The sequence below is a fragment of the Hydra viridissima genome, unplaced genomic scaffold (genome assembly GCF_058129835.1).
Source record: "Hydra viridissima isolate aposymbiotic clone 2 unplaced genomic scaffold, HvirCarnegie_v1 scaffold_14, whole genome shotgun sequence".
In the NCBI taxonomy this organism is placed as follows: Eukaryota; Metazoa; Cnidaria; class Hydrozoa; order Anthoathecata; family Hydridae; genus Hydra; species Hydra viridissima.
Genome location: NW_028324313.1, coordinates 8432304 through 8444701, shown reverse-complemented (window position 1 = coordinate 8444701; position 12398 = coordinate 8432304). Strand labels below are relative to the sequence as shown.

Genomic DNA, 12398 nt, shown 5'->3' with positions numbered 1-12398 from the left:
GATGCAGGTCTGGTATAAAATCTTTAAGATAAGATTAATAAATAGAATATTTTTTCATGTATATATATGTTAGGGTGGTCTTAAAACCTTTTTTAGCCTTCCCCAATATAAACTTTTTTCATAAATGAATACTTTTGATTGCCATTTGGATGCCATTTAATTGATATTTAGAGGTTGTGTTTGAAAAAACTAATTCTATGTGACATGTATGTCAAGTTTAATACAAACCATTTGACCTGGTTAGTTTTTAAAAAAGTTAGGTGACAAAATATAAAATTTGGTAGATACATTAATGACATGTGCAAATTAGTGCATACTGTGCACCCTAACGATTGCAGAGAGTTGCTAAAACAAAGTGGAAATAAAAGTGGTTGCTGCTACTGCATAATTGTCTATCACTAAGTCAACTAATTTTTGCACCCCTCTTGAGCTGGTAACCTGTTCTTTAGTCTTTCAGACTGCTGTAATAATTTTCAAGTTTTTGTTTAAATTATTACTGAGACTGTCCTGAAACAATAGTTCTTATCAAATATTCTTCCTGACAACTAGAAAGATTGTTTAATGCTTTTGTACAACTAAATTCTCATAAAATAAAAGATGACTAGTAAATTGCAGGACAATTTCTAGAGTTGTGAGAGATTCATATGCTTTAAATCAAGCATGAATATAGATGCGTGACACAAACAGCATCTCATCAACATTATAGCCTAAAATATTAATGAGCTGTGCTGTGGTTGTTGTAAGGTACATGGTATTTCTCTTGGTTATCCGTGACTTTTCTTGTGCATCTGTGACAACTTTAAATAGGATGACCTGATTACTACTACTGCTGGAAGTGTTTCCACTTAACTCTCTTCTTTTTACTCAATGATCAATATTTAAATTGCTTTCTTCACACTGTTCTCCTGTATTGGAGAACAATCCTGTAGCTTCAATGGACATCAGTGTATCATTTTTGCTCATTGTCTTTGTTTTTCTTCAGATTGCAGTTTTTTTATTTTTTGTTCTTATTGCTTTACCCATTCTTTTTTCTCTACACATTTAATCATTTTGTCCATCTAGCAAAAAATAGCAGGTCCTTAGAGAATTCTGTAGTCTTTCTGCATCCTGGTGGGAAATACCAAAAAATTAAGTTAAGCCTACAGCTAAAAAGAACTTCATTTTCAGCTTGTTTTCCCCATATGATAATCAATTCTGTATAAGGATAAATTTTTAAATTATAGCTTTTTAACTTATATCTTCAGCAAACCATTAACAAGAATAAAATCAAAGAATAACTAATACTTATAGATAATTTCAAGAACCAGCATTAAGTAAAGAATTAAATTTACCTTGTGCATTATGAAAATGGAGCCTACCACATAGTTAACATTTTCGTGTTAGTAATGGTAGGTATTGACATCTTTCTTGACACTTATAGATAAAATTCAAAGTGATGGTGCAATCTTTAAATCAATGCAATGGACCACTCTTCAATTTACACACAAACATACATACATACACACACATACATACATACATACATACATACATACATACATACATACATACATACATACATACATACATACATACATACATACATACATACATACATACATACATACATACATACATACATACATACATACATAAATACATAAATACATAAATACATACATACATACATACATACATACATACATACATACATACATACATATTCATACATACATACATACATACATACATACATACATACATACATACATACATACATACATACATACATACATACATGCATGCATGCATACATACATACACACACATACACACATACATACATAAACACATATACACATGCGTATATATGCATATATATTTATTTATATTACATATATATGTTTATATTTTATAAATATGTACATATATTTATTAGTATTTTATGTATAAATATATATTTATGTTATATGTGTATGTATAAATATATATTTATGTTATATGTGTATTTATAAATATATATTTATGTTATATGTGTGTATATATATATATATATATATATATATATATATATATATATTTATATATATATATAAATGTATATGTATATATATAAATGTATATATATATATATATATATATATATATATATATAAATGTATATACATATATATATTTGCTTTTTTAGGCTCTACCTTATGTAACTATATTGATTTTGCTCATGTCTTATGTATATGCTATTCTTGGAATGGAAGTGAGTAACAATTTCAGTTTAGTTGCATGCTTTAGTTCATTATTGATGGTATTTAAGTTAGTGCAACAATCTGCTGTAAACTCTTGTCTTAATTAACTCTATAATTGTAATTTAGTTATTTGCCAACATAGAACTTGATGGAACAGCATTCCATGATAAAAACAATTTTCAAAATGTTTATCGTGCATTGTTGCTTCTATTTAGGTACTTTTTTTTATTTTTTATTGATTTAAAAAGTTTCCTATAACTCTGCAATTTTTTATTATGCATAATTTTTATTATGCATAATTTTTACTTTTGTTTATCAATTTGAAATTTTTATTGACATGAATATAAAGGTGTTCAACTGGAGAGAACTGGAGTATCTTGATGTATGCGTGTTACAGTACAGCAAAATGTAATAAACAATATATTGAGAGAACTGGGATCCAATATTGTGGAAACACATGGGCAGCTAGATTATATTTCACTTCATATATGTTTTTCTGCATGTTTCTTGTAAGCATTTTTTTTTGTGCAATTATATAATCTAATAGCTAAGTATCAATTTTTTACTGATTTTAACTCAAAATAATATTTTCTAGCTTCTAAATTTATTTGTGGCTGTTATCATGGATAACTTTGAATATTTAACGTGTGATGGTTCTATACTTGCTCCACATCACATGGATGAGTTTGTCAGATGTTGGTCTCAATTTGATCAACAAGCTACGTATGTTTTGAATATATGAGATTAACTTCTAAGCTAGTTAAGAATAATAGATTATGTAAATTGAATTCAAATATAAAATATGGTTACTTCTATGTCTATGAAACACTTCATAGTCAATATTTTTTACATATTTTATACATAACAGATTTTTAATTTTTTGTGCATAAGTAATGTGTTATATCGAGTTATTGAGCTATATTCGTCAAAATGAACACTTGGAAATTTACTTATTATCTAGATCATTCCAGAAAGATTTAAATGTTGATTGAAATTTCTTGAGCTTTCAGGTATTATCTATGTTTTCTTCAAAGCAGAAGCACATGACACTGTTATAAGTAGGCAAGTGTCATAAGTGGCTGCAATAGACAGACAAAAAGATGGACCACCAAAAGGTACAATCTATTTCCAACCAAGCTCACTACTGAGGAGAAAGCAGCAAAAATAGTTTGTGGCAACTTGGGCAATCACAAGACCAAAATACATAAGGAAGTTGATACAAACTTTGAGACTCTGGTGAAGAACTACCACACAAGTAGTCGTAAGATATCCCTCAATATCCATATCTGTAATGCACACTCTGATAAAATTAAGGAAGACGAACAATAATATTTGGAGGAGCAAGACAAGAATATCAAGGATATAGTTAAAGAAAGTGTAAGACAAATAATGGAAAACTGTATTCAGAGGTTGATTTGTGAAAGTGATTTACTGCATATTTGTAAATCTTAAAGCACTGAATACATACTAAAATATATTTCTTTTTCCTGGTTTTATAACTTAAAAAAATTCACAAAATTGCCGGTTTTTCTTTAAAAAAATGTTAAATATCGAAATATTGCTATTCTTTTATAAAAGCAAAGTTTTTAAAAAACAAAAAATATTTTTTACACTTTTAAGACATTAGCATTTATAGATACTTCTTTCTACCCTGGAAAAATATGGGACCATTAACAGGAGTTCATTTGCTACAAAATAATGACTCTATTGCATGTAATATTCTGATAAGTTTTATATAATTTTTATGCTTATATAACTTTACATGAGACACTTAAGATTGTAAGTCAATGGAATTAATAAGAACATTTGTTTAAGAAGCATCTGTTTACATTCAAAAGTCTGATCAATAATGAATTTTTTAATTCAACTGCAATTCAACAGCAATCTTTAAAAATGTGCCGCTACAAGAACTTCCACCATAAAAACTAATTTTAGATCTGCAATATTTAATTGCAAATATACTTTGGTATCAAATAATTAAGAAATTAAGTACATCAAGAGAGTAGAAAAAAAGAAATGGAAATAAATCAAATAAGTTTGATTAATTTAGGGGCAGAATACCACATAGCCAATTGTATGAATTGATGTGTTGTCTACCACCTCCAGTTGGCTTTGGACGCAATTGCCCAAAGGTTGTCGCTTATAAGGTAGTAATTGTTGTTAATGCTTTTAATGATGTAAAAAAATTTTTGAAATAAAAGTTGCTATAGTTAAACAAACTATTCCCAGCCATATATAAATGATTGTATTTTGAATTTGTTGCCATACTCAAGATCTCTTTTGTTGTTGTTGTTGACCTTTAGATTTTTTTCTCTAGCGCTACTTTACATTAAGGATAATTTACAGTGCTCCCACTAGACTTACTGCAATTAGTGCTGACGATTTTTTAACTTTTGACAGCACTAAACCAATCATTGAATCTATTTATACATGTAAATAGTGATTGTAAACTTTAACATCATTTTCTTTACTTTCATAGCGTCTTATTCGAATGAACATGCCTGTAAATTTAGATGGAACTGTGTCCTTTTACACGACATTACTTTCACTCGTTCGAGTTGGTTTGGATTTTTATACAAAAGGAAACAGATACGATAATGATAAGGAGCTGAAAAGAATCATTAAAACAATATGGCCGAAAATTGAAACCAAATCCATTGATAAGTTCTTTCCGAAGCCGACAAGTAGAGCTTTATGATTTTTTTACAATATGTTTAAACACTTTTTTTCATTTAAGAAGTAGTTGATTTTCGGGGGAAAAAGTGTAAATCTCCCAAATTACATAACTTTTCCTTCCCAATTCAATATTCTTTAATAGATTTTTTTTTTTCATGGTTTTGTTTTGGTACTTGAAAGTAGGGAATTTCAATTAAACGTTACACATATATTTGCCTTTCTAAATTACAGGCGAAGAACAGTTAACAGTTGGGAAGATATTTTGTATGAAGTTATTAATCATGAACTTCCGAAAATCAAAAGGACGTATTGTTGAACCGGTTGTTATACCAGTAAGCTTATCTTAAAATCATTTCCTCTTAAAATGTTTTGAAAATCAGTCTATTGTTAGTATTGTTGTTTTTTTCTATTATTACTGTTAATTATTATTTAAAAACTTGATTTTGTTTTTTAAAAAATTAGGTTGAGACACCTACAGTAATACAAAGAATTCAGGCCATCCTCCCCAGTCTCAAGTCTCGTAAACTTTCGAGTAACAAGAAAATTTCTGACGCTTCTAAAACTGAGATAAAAGTAAAACGAAATCTTACATTCTCTGGAGTTTTCACTAAGTAAGTTTTATAAATTCATAAGAATAAATAGTCTTTCCTATGATCAACTCCTTGTTAACCTTTTTCTAGTTTTAACATTCAAAGTTCCTACTAACAATAGCATTAGGACCTAATGGTTTGAAAAACCGATGGCGTATTAGTGATAGATCATATTGTAGGTTCTAGTTTAACGGCCGAATAGAAAACCGAGTTCTGTTTTTTTAGCTGAAAGCACTGTATCACTAAAATATTAAGTCAAAATGATACTAGATTACTCATAGAAGTTTAATCTATTGGCATGAAGACAGTTAAAAAATGTTCATGTTCGAACGTTCAAATTTTTGACATTTTTTAAAGAGATTCAAGTTCGAACCTTTTTCCTCTAAAAGTTCGGATATTCTACATATGCAATTAAATGAAAGATTTTTTTTACATTTTCCAAAAGAAAAAACATTAAAATTAAAACTTTTTCAAGTTGAATATGTAAAGAAATGTTTTTGAACGGTTGTTTGTTTTTAAATTTGTTTCAATCTTTTAAAATGAAAATGATAAGGCGCGTTATGTATTTTCAATTGTTGTCGTGAGATCATGATAACAATCGTCAAAAAAAATCCCTAAGGTGTTTGAATTCAAAAAAAAAAAAAAGTAAAGAGAGCTACCGTAGCTTTGAGCTAGTAAAAAATTTTGGTTGACAAAATAGTAAATATGGATGATTTTAAAGATGTCAGCACAACTAGAAGATCTGAGGCATGCGGCTATTTCAAGTTTTCTTGAAGAATTACAGAGTACAAACTGTAAAATTATTTGTAAAAATTAACAACTCATATCTTTTTTAAAGCAAACAGATATTGAATTGAAACTTAACTATCAGGAAATTGGATCAAACCTTATTATAAAAAAGGAAGGCTGTTTTTGAAGTTAGCAAACTAGACCCAAATATTTAGACCTACTTTTTTATGCTGTTCCTCCTGCATCAGTAGAAGCTGAGAGCGCTTTTTCCAGTCTTAGACAGTTTACAACTAAAATTAGAAATTCTTTTAATGATGAATCTGCTTACTTTGCATTACTTTTGTGTATTTTAACATAGAAAAAACGAAGTTTGAAATAGTTCAAAACTGGAATCAGCATGACACCAAACACATTTTTCCTGACCACTTTCGAAGAGAATTGAATCAGCATTAGCCATAGTTTAAAGGCTTACGATATAATCTTATGAAGAGTTTTTTAATCGCATTTAGAACTTTTTAATTGGATTTTCAACCCAGACGTTTTTAAAAAATATGATTTTCAACCCAGACGTTTTTAAAAAATATATACATCAAGCAAATAAAGAGATCTTCTAAGTTGCTTAATCATCTTAAGCTTTCTTGTTTTCCATTAAAGATAAAGAGTGCTAAAGTATATTAAAGTCATTTTAAAACTTTTATTGATTAGGTTAATTTCTCTCTTTAAAAACCTGAATATTTCTCTTTAAATAATATTTTGAACACGTCTGTGTTACATAGCGCACATATATGCTATATAATGCATATCATGTTGTCTTACATACAAAGTGGTATAGGACTTTCTGAGGTGTAACCCGACGTTCATGTTTTGCTTTCAAATATCTAGTTAGCTTGTTTTGTGATAAAAACTTTTCAGGGGGTAATGTGCAAGAAAATATACTTTTTACTGGTGAACGCGAAATATTGAATTTGAAATTAAAAATCAATAAGTCGACATTGTTTTCACACAAGTGTTCCTCTTGCGCGGACTTATATAATGAACTCTGCTCCTAAATGCACTATTTAAACGTTTTTCGATATATTTGAAAAACTTCGCAAGATGACCCGAACTTTCCAGATTATAATTATGGTCAATTACACATTTACCGTTTACATCATTTATTTTAAATTCCAATTTAATTCAAAAAGCTTGCATTAAAATCAGTTTTTGATTTCTATGACAGAAACAATGAAAGTGAATACTGATTTAGAAAGCTTTATATTGCTTCAGATTATGGTTACCATATATTATCCAGAAGGCAAATATTAACTGTAAAATTATATATTCGAACTCTGTAATCTTTTTCTTTATCAACTTATTTGTTGATGTAAATACTTGACATATGTTTATTCGTTGAAATATGTATTTAGAATTCAAAATGGAGAACTTTCAGGCAACACGAGTATTGTCGCAAAAAAAGATGCAAATACTTCCCGAAGGCACTCCTCTCTTGGTGATCTTTTCTCCAATAATTTAAACGACAGTTTGGCGGTTACATCAGAAAAAATTACAAGTGACTCTGTAAGTAGGAGAGTGAATATTAAAAACACAAAATAATTATCCCCTACGTTTAACGTGGGGGATAATTATTTTGTGTTTTTAAGTCAAAGGGTGGAAAATAATTACTTTTTAAGGTTTTAGACTAAGTTAGCCAATAAGAACATTTTTTGGTGAGATCCATGGTTTTTACGAGGAAAAATTTAAAAACCGAAGTCTTTAGATTTGCCAGGTTACTTGTTTTCCCAAGTTACTTTTTTGATCTAAAGACGCCGATTTGTGATGTCTAATCTAATCATTCTTCTAAACTAAATTTAAGAATTTTTTTTTTCACCTTTATTGTTTTTGAAACAGTAAACATGAACAGAAGTTCTTAAACAGCGAAAGTGAAATGTTAGCACAAATTTCATTTCTATTTTGTAACTTTTTCTAAGTTATCTCATACAGTTGACGGCCGGTTTTTCTAAGTTATCTCATACAGTTGACGGCCGGTTTTTTTTTTTTTTTTTTTACTGTAAAAGAATGCATTTAACTAAAATGTGTAAGCATCGGCGTTTGGTCTATCAGTTTTTAACAAATAGTAACGAATATTGTACTGACTTTTATATCAGTCTTTTGAAATCAATCGAATTTAATATAAATTACATATTTTGACATATAAAGTTACACGTTATACGTTGCAAACCTTATATCATTTTGTTTCAACACTTACTAATACAGTTGAAACTCCCAGGTTCGCGCGTTTTGGCGATCTTGTAAATAATTTTTTAACGTGAACTCTGCTTTTTTTTTTTTAGAAGTTTAATTCATTAGATACGAAGGCTCGCTTTCCTGAATTTCTCAATTTAAATTATCCTCTATCTGAAAGCATCAAAAGAGAAGCGTCAAGTAGATATTTATTAGATAACTCTATTTCTAATGCAAATCTGTCTCATGCCAAACAAAATTTTATGAATTTTATTCGTAATACAGAAATCAACTCGACTGTTCCAACTGAGACAAATTGCAGCGATTTTCCATTATCAATTTCCTATACAGGTGGTATATGCCAACGCGCTTTGTCACCACCACAGAAGGTTAATGAAAACTCTTATGGATCATACGGATCGTACTTGCATCCAGAAAATTTTTACAAAGAATAAAACTAGAATATGGCTAAATTAGTGCTTCAAAAAAAGTTGGTTGAGATTTTTAGGATCTCGTCCTGATCCCAAATGATCAAGATTCAACTGGCTAAATATTATCCAGATCCTGAAATCTTAGTCTTCTGCTAGCATCAATCCTAAAGATCCATAGATGTTTAAAAACATTTACTCGATTTTTTTATCCTGAATTTATAATACCCGATGACTTTAAATGTGAATACCTAATTAATATTTAAATGTTTTCATTTTTAAGTTAGGTGTGCATTTAAAGGTTAAACTTTTCCACGTATTCAAATATTGGTATTTAAAATGTGTTACTAGATTTTAATTGTTTAAATACTAGTTAAAAAAACGTTCGGACTGTTAGGACAACACAAAGTTGTTCATACAAGGAACCGATCCTAATCTCGATCCCTGTATAAATACCTTTAAAATTTATTTAAGCACATAATTGCATATGAATATATTTTTACTTGAATAAAAGTTTGCCTACTAGAAAAATGTGTGTTTAAGATAAAAATAAAATAGAATTCAGGAAGAAATTAAGAACAGATCGAAAAATTGAGTTTGAAAAGTACAACCACTGTATTTAGAACGATTTAATTAGGTTAAAAAAAAACTTTGGTTCATGTTAAAGCTCCTCAAGAAATTCTAAAATGCGGTGTTTCGTTCTTCCAATTAAATTAAATTTACCGTTTGATTGTAAATTTGGCACAGTCTTCTTACGAATATTACGTAATATTTTGGTTAATTACTTCATTTTAACAATTTAAGAAAGGTTTTTTCTGATACCCTAAACATTTTTATAGGTTAGTAAATTTTATGAAATTTTATACTGAATAAAGTTTTTATAATATTACATGGTACGAAAACTGATTGATTATGTATCCATCACCATCAGTTGTTATTGAGTGTTCACGAAGGCTAAAGTTATCGATAAATAAAACCTAGAGTAAGAGAAGTACCAATTTCTCATTACTTGTGCTAAAACTATTTCTAGAATAGGATTTCACCACGAGGAAGCATCACATGCTTGGTTCACTGAGACATAAGAAATTTTAATCAGCGCAAATGAAAAAAGATTGGGATCTTGTTGTACAAAAGAAAGACCATGATTTCGGTTTACTCCTATTTGAACTCATAAAACATGCGGTAAAATATGGTAATGAAAAAACAAACAAAGAGTCGGTAAATAATGAAAAGACTTTTATTTATATTGTAGTTGTCAGTCTCCGTCTAACAGTTTTGATTAGAAAGTTGTTAATTATTTAATTGTTTATTTGATTTGGAAAGTTGTGCGTAGAGTTTGTTTTTTTTCAGTTTACACTCCCACTAGCAAGATTCATTCCATATTTCACGATTACTAATTTTAGTAAATCACGCGTATTATTTTTATTCCATGTAAATTTTTCTTGATTTATTTTGATATATTGAACCACTTTGCATTTACTGAGGGGCTCCTACAAAGAACTCTCAAAAGCTTTATATTCGCAGTAACAGAACTTGTTGATCATTTGAAGCTTTTTCTTCCGTGGACATTAAATTTTTGTAAAATACTCTTGTAATAAACTCATTAAGTCAGGTCTTAGAAATTTCGGCTTAAAATTTTTTTTTTTGAATGAGAATTTTATTTAAAAGAAGAATTTCATATAAAAGGAGAATTTCATTTAAAAGAAATTAAATTTTTTTTTTAAGTTTAAGGCCAACTCTGCACGTTTTTTTTTTTTTTCAAGGTTAAGGTCAACTTTGCATGTTTTGGCTACCGTAAAGCAGACCCCTTTTTATGAACTACATGTCAGCAACAGCAACCTTTATTGTTATTAAATTATCTTTAGTATTTTAGCATTTATTTAAATCCAAAAGGACAAAAAGCATTTTTCCTATTTTAGCTCTCAGTTATATTTACAAACATTTCGAATTACTTATGATAGTATTATTAAAGGAGCAAAATAAGGATTCTAAACTCTTATTCACAAAAATTAACTTATGAAAATCTTTACTGAGAACGTGGAAAAAAGAAAGACACTTCGTATTTTTTACTTTTGTTAAACAACACAAATGATGAAAATTTAAATTTGAAATTTAAAATAATAGTAATAGTGCGACTTATAAACTTACATCTTTATATAAAACGTAAGAAGCAACTTACTGCTCGGTTATAAATGTTTTTCAAAATCAAAACGACTTTTTACAATTTAAGTGACGCCTATCTTTTTTCATTATTAATGTGAGCGATACAAAAGCAGATGGTACCATTACAAAAGAAAAGTACGACGAGCGTAAAGAAAAATTATGTCAAAAATTATGTTTACGCTTTTTCCTTGAGCATTTAAAAATGACTTCTAATGAATGGCTTTAACGACGACGTAGTCAGACTTTTTAATATAAAGCTGCAAGTTTTACAAAAACCCAAGTAAGCAATATTTTAGAACTTTTACTTGTTTTAAAAATGGTGAACACGCAATTCGACAGCAATGGAAAAGATTCTGTTATGGAAGAAGATTTCAGAGAAAATTACATTTTAAGTTCACAAAAAAAGCAAATGTTTAAACCTCTTGTAGCGGAAAGTAGTAAAAGTAAAGAAGAGATCTCCAGTAAACCAGTTTCATATCAAGAAAAGAGAAAAAAGAAGGAATATAGTTCGTTATTCATATTTGGCCCTAAGAATAAAGTTCGTTTGGTAGCTGCAATGATCACAAAGGCAAAATATCTTTTCATAATTTATTTGAAGCATTCAGTAAGTAAGACTTGGCTGTTTTATTATTTCATTATCATTAAAATAACGGTCTATGAAAATCTTATTAAATAAAAAGAAGACCTTTTGTTTTCTGAATTAAACTTAATAAGTTTAAATGTTTGTTACGTTTTAAAAATGAAATGCCTCAAGACTGTGATAAATTTAGGAAACAAAGGACAAGTGCTTCAGGTTCTACAAATGTCTTGTAGTGCACAATTTAATTTCCTGAGCGATTATTTGTAATCTGTATTTTACTTTAGTTCTTCAGTGATTTAAAACTTTTGATCTACGATTAATGAGTAAGAAAGCTTGCTACGGCTAATTTTTTCTGAACTCGACAGCTGAGTTCTTTGTGTATATAACTTTCTTTGAAAAACCAAGTTTGGCGTAAAGCACGTTTAAACTCGTTTACACTGTTTGGCTTCTCCATAAACATTTTTTTTCTTTAGTGAAGTTATTTGTTCAATTAGAACATTCTTTTTAATTGTCTGAAAGCGGCAAAGGCGAAAAATGAAACAAAAAAAACAAAACAAAAAAAAACAAGAAAGCTTTTGTTTATTTTAACAATATTCAAAAGTGATAAAACCTTTTGTGAGCGCTTAAAAATTAGCAAACATGTTTGAAGAAGTTTTATTAGAACATAAAACAAAGGTTACTTTTGAAAACTTAATATGAAACTTTATTCTAAAGTACGCTAATTAAATTGATTACTTCATTCATTTTCTTGTCGAACTTACTCAAAAGAGTGCAAGGCTAGCCAACAGAT

General features: G+C 28.7%; 2 protein-coding genes across 3 annotated transcripts in view; both read left to right on the top strand.

Annotated features, from left to right (window-relative positions):
* Positions 1–9217, top strand: part of LOC145181318 (voltage-dependent L-type calcium channel subunit alpha-1D-like) — a 38621-nt gene extending 29404 nt beyond the window's left edge. The window contains exons 33-43 of one of the 2 annotated variants that reach the window (XM_090071962.1): positions 2168–2233; positions 2349–2437; positions 2572–2731; positions 2818–2945; positions 4273–4369; positions 4702–4906; positions 5130–5230; positions 5361–5509; positions 7624–7774; positions 8548–8638; positions 8723–9217. In XM_090071962.1, coding sequence (XP_089928088.1) covers positions 2168–2233; positions 2349–2437; positions 2572–2731; positions 2818–2945; positions 4273–4369; positions 4702–4906; positions 5130–5230; positions 5361–5509; positions 7624–7774; positions 8548–8638; positions 8723–8892 — 1407 coding nt within the window. In that variant the 3' untranslated portion in view covers positions 8893–9217. Of the gene's footprint in view, positions 1–2167; positions 2234–2348; positions 2438–2571; positions 2732–2817; positions 2946–4272; positions 4370–4701; positions 4907–5129; positions 5231–5360; positions 5510–7623; positions 7775–8547 lie in introns of both variants that reach the window. The other variant, XM_090071961.1, reaches the window with a different exon arrangement.
* A 117-nt stretch (positions 9218–9334) lies between these two features.
* Positions 9335–12398, top strand: part of LOC145181856 (muscle calcium channel subunit alpha-1-like) — a 28357-nt gene continuing 25293 nt past the window's right edge. Inside the window, exon 1 of the mRNA XM_090071959.1 lies at positions 9335–11601. Coding sequence (XP_089928085.1) covers positions 11345–11601 — 257 coding nt within the window. The 5' untranslated portion in view covers positions 9335–11344. The remainder of the gene's footprint in view (positions 11602–12398) is intronic.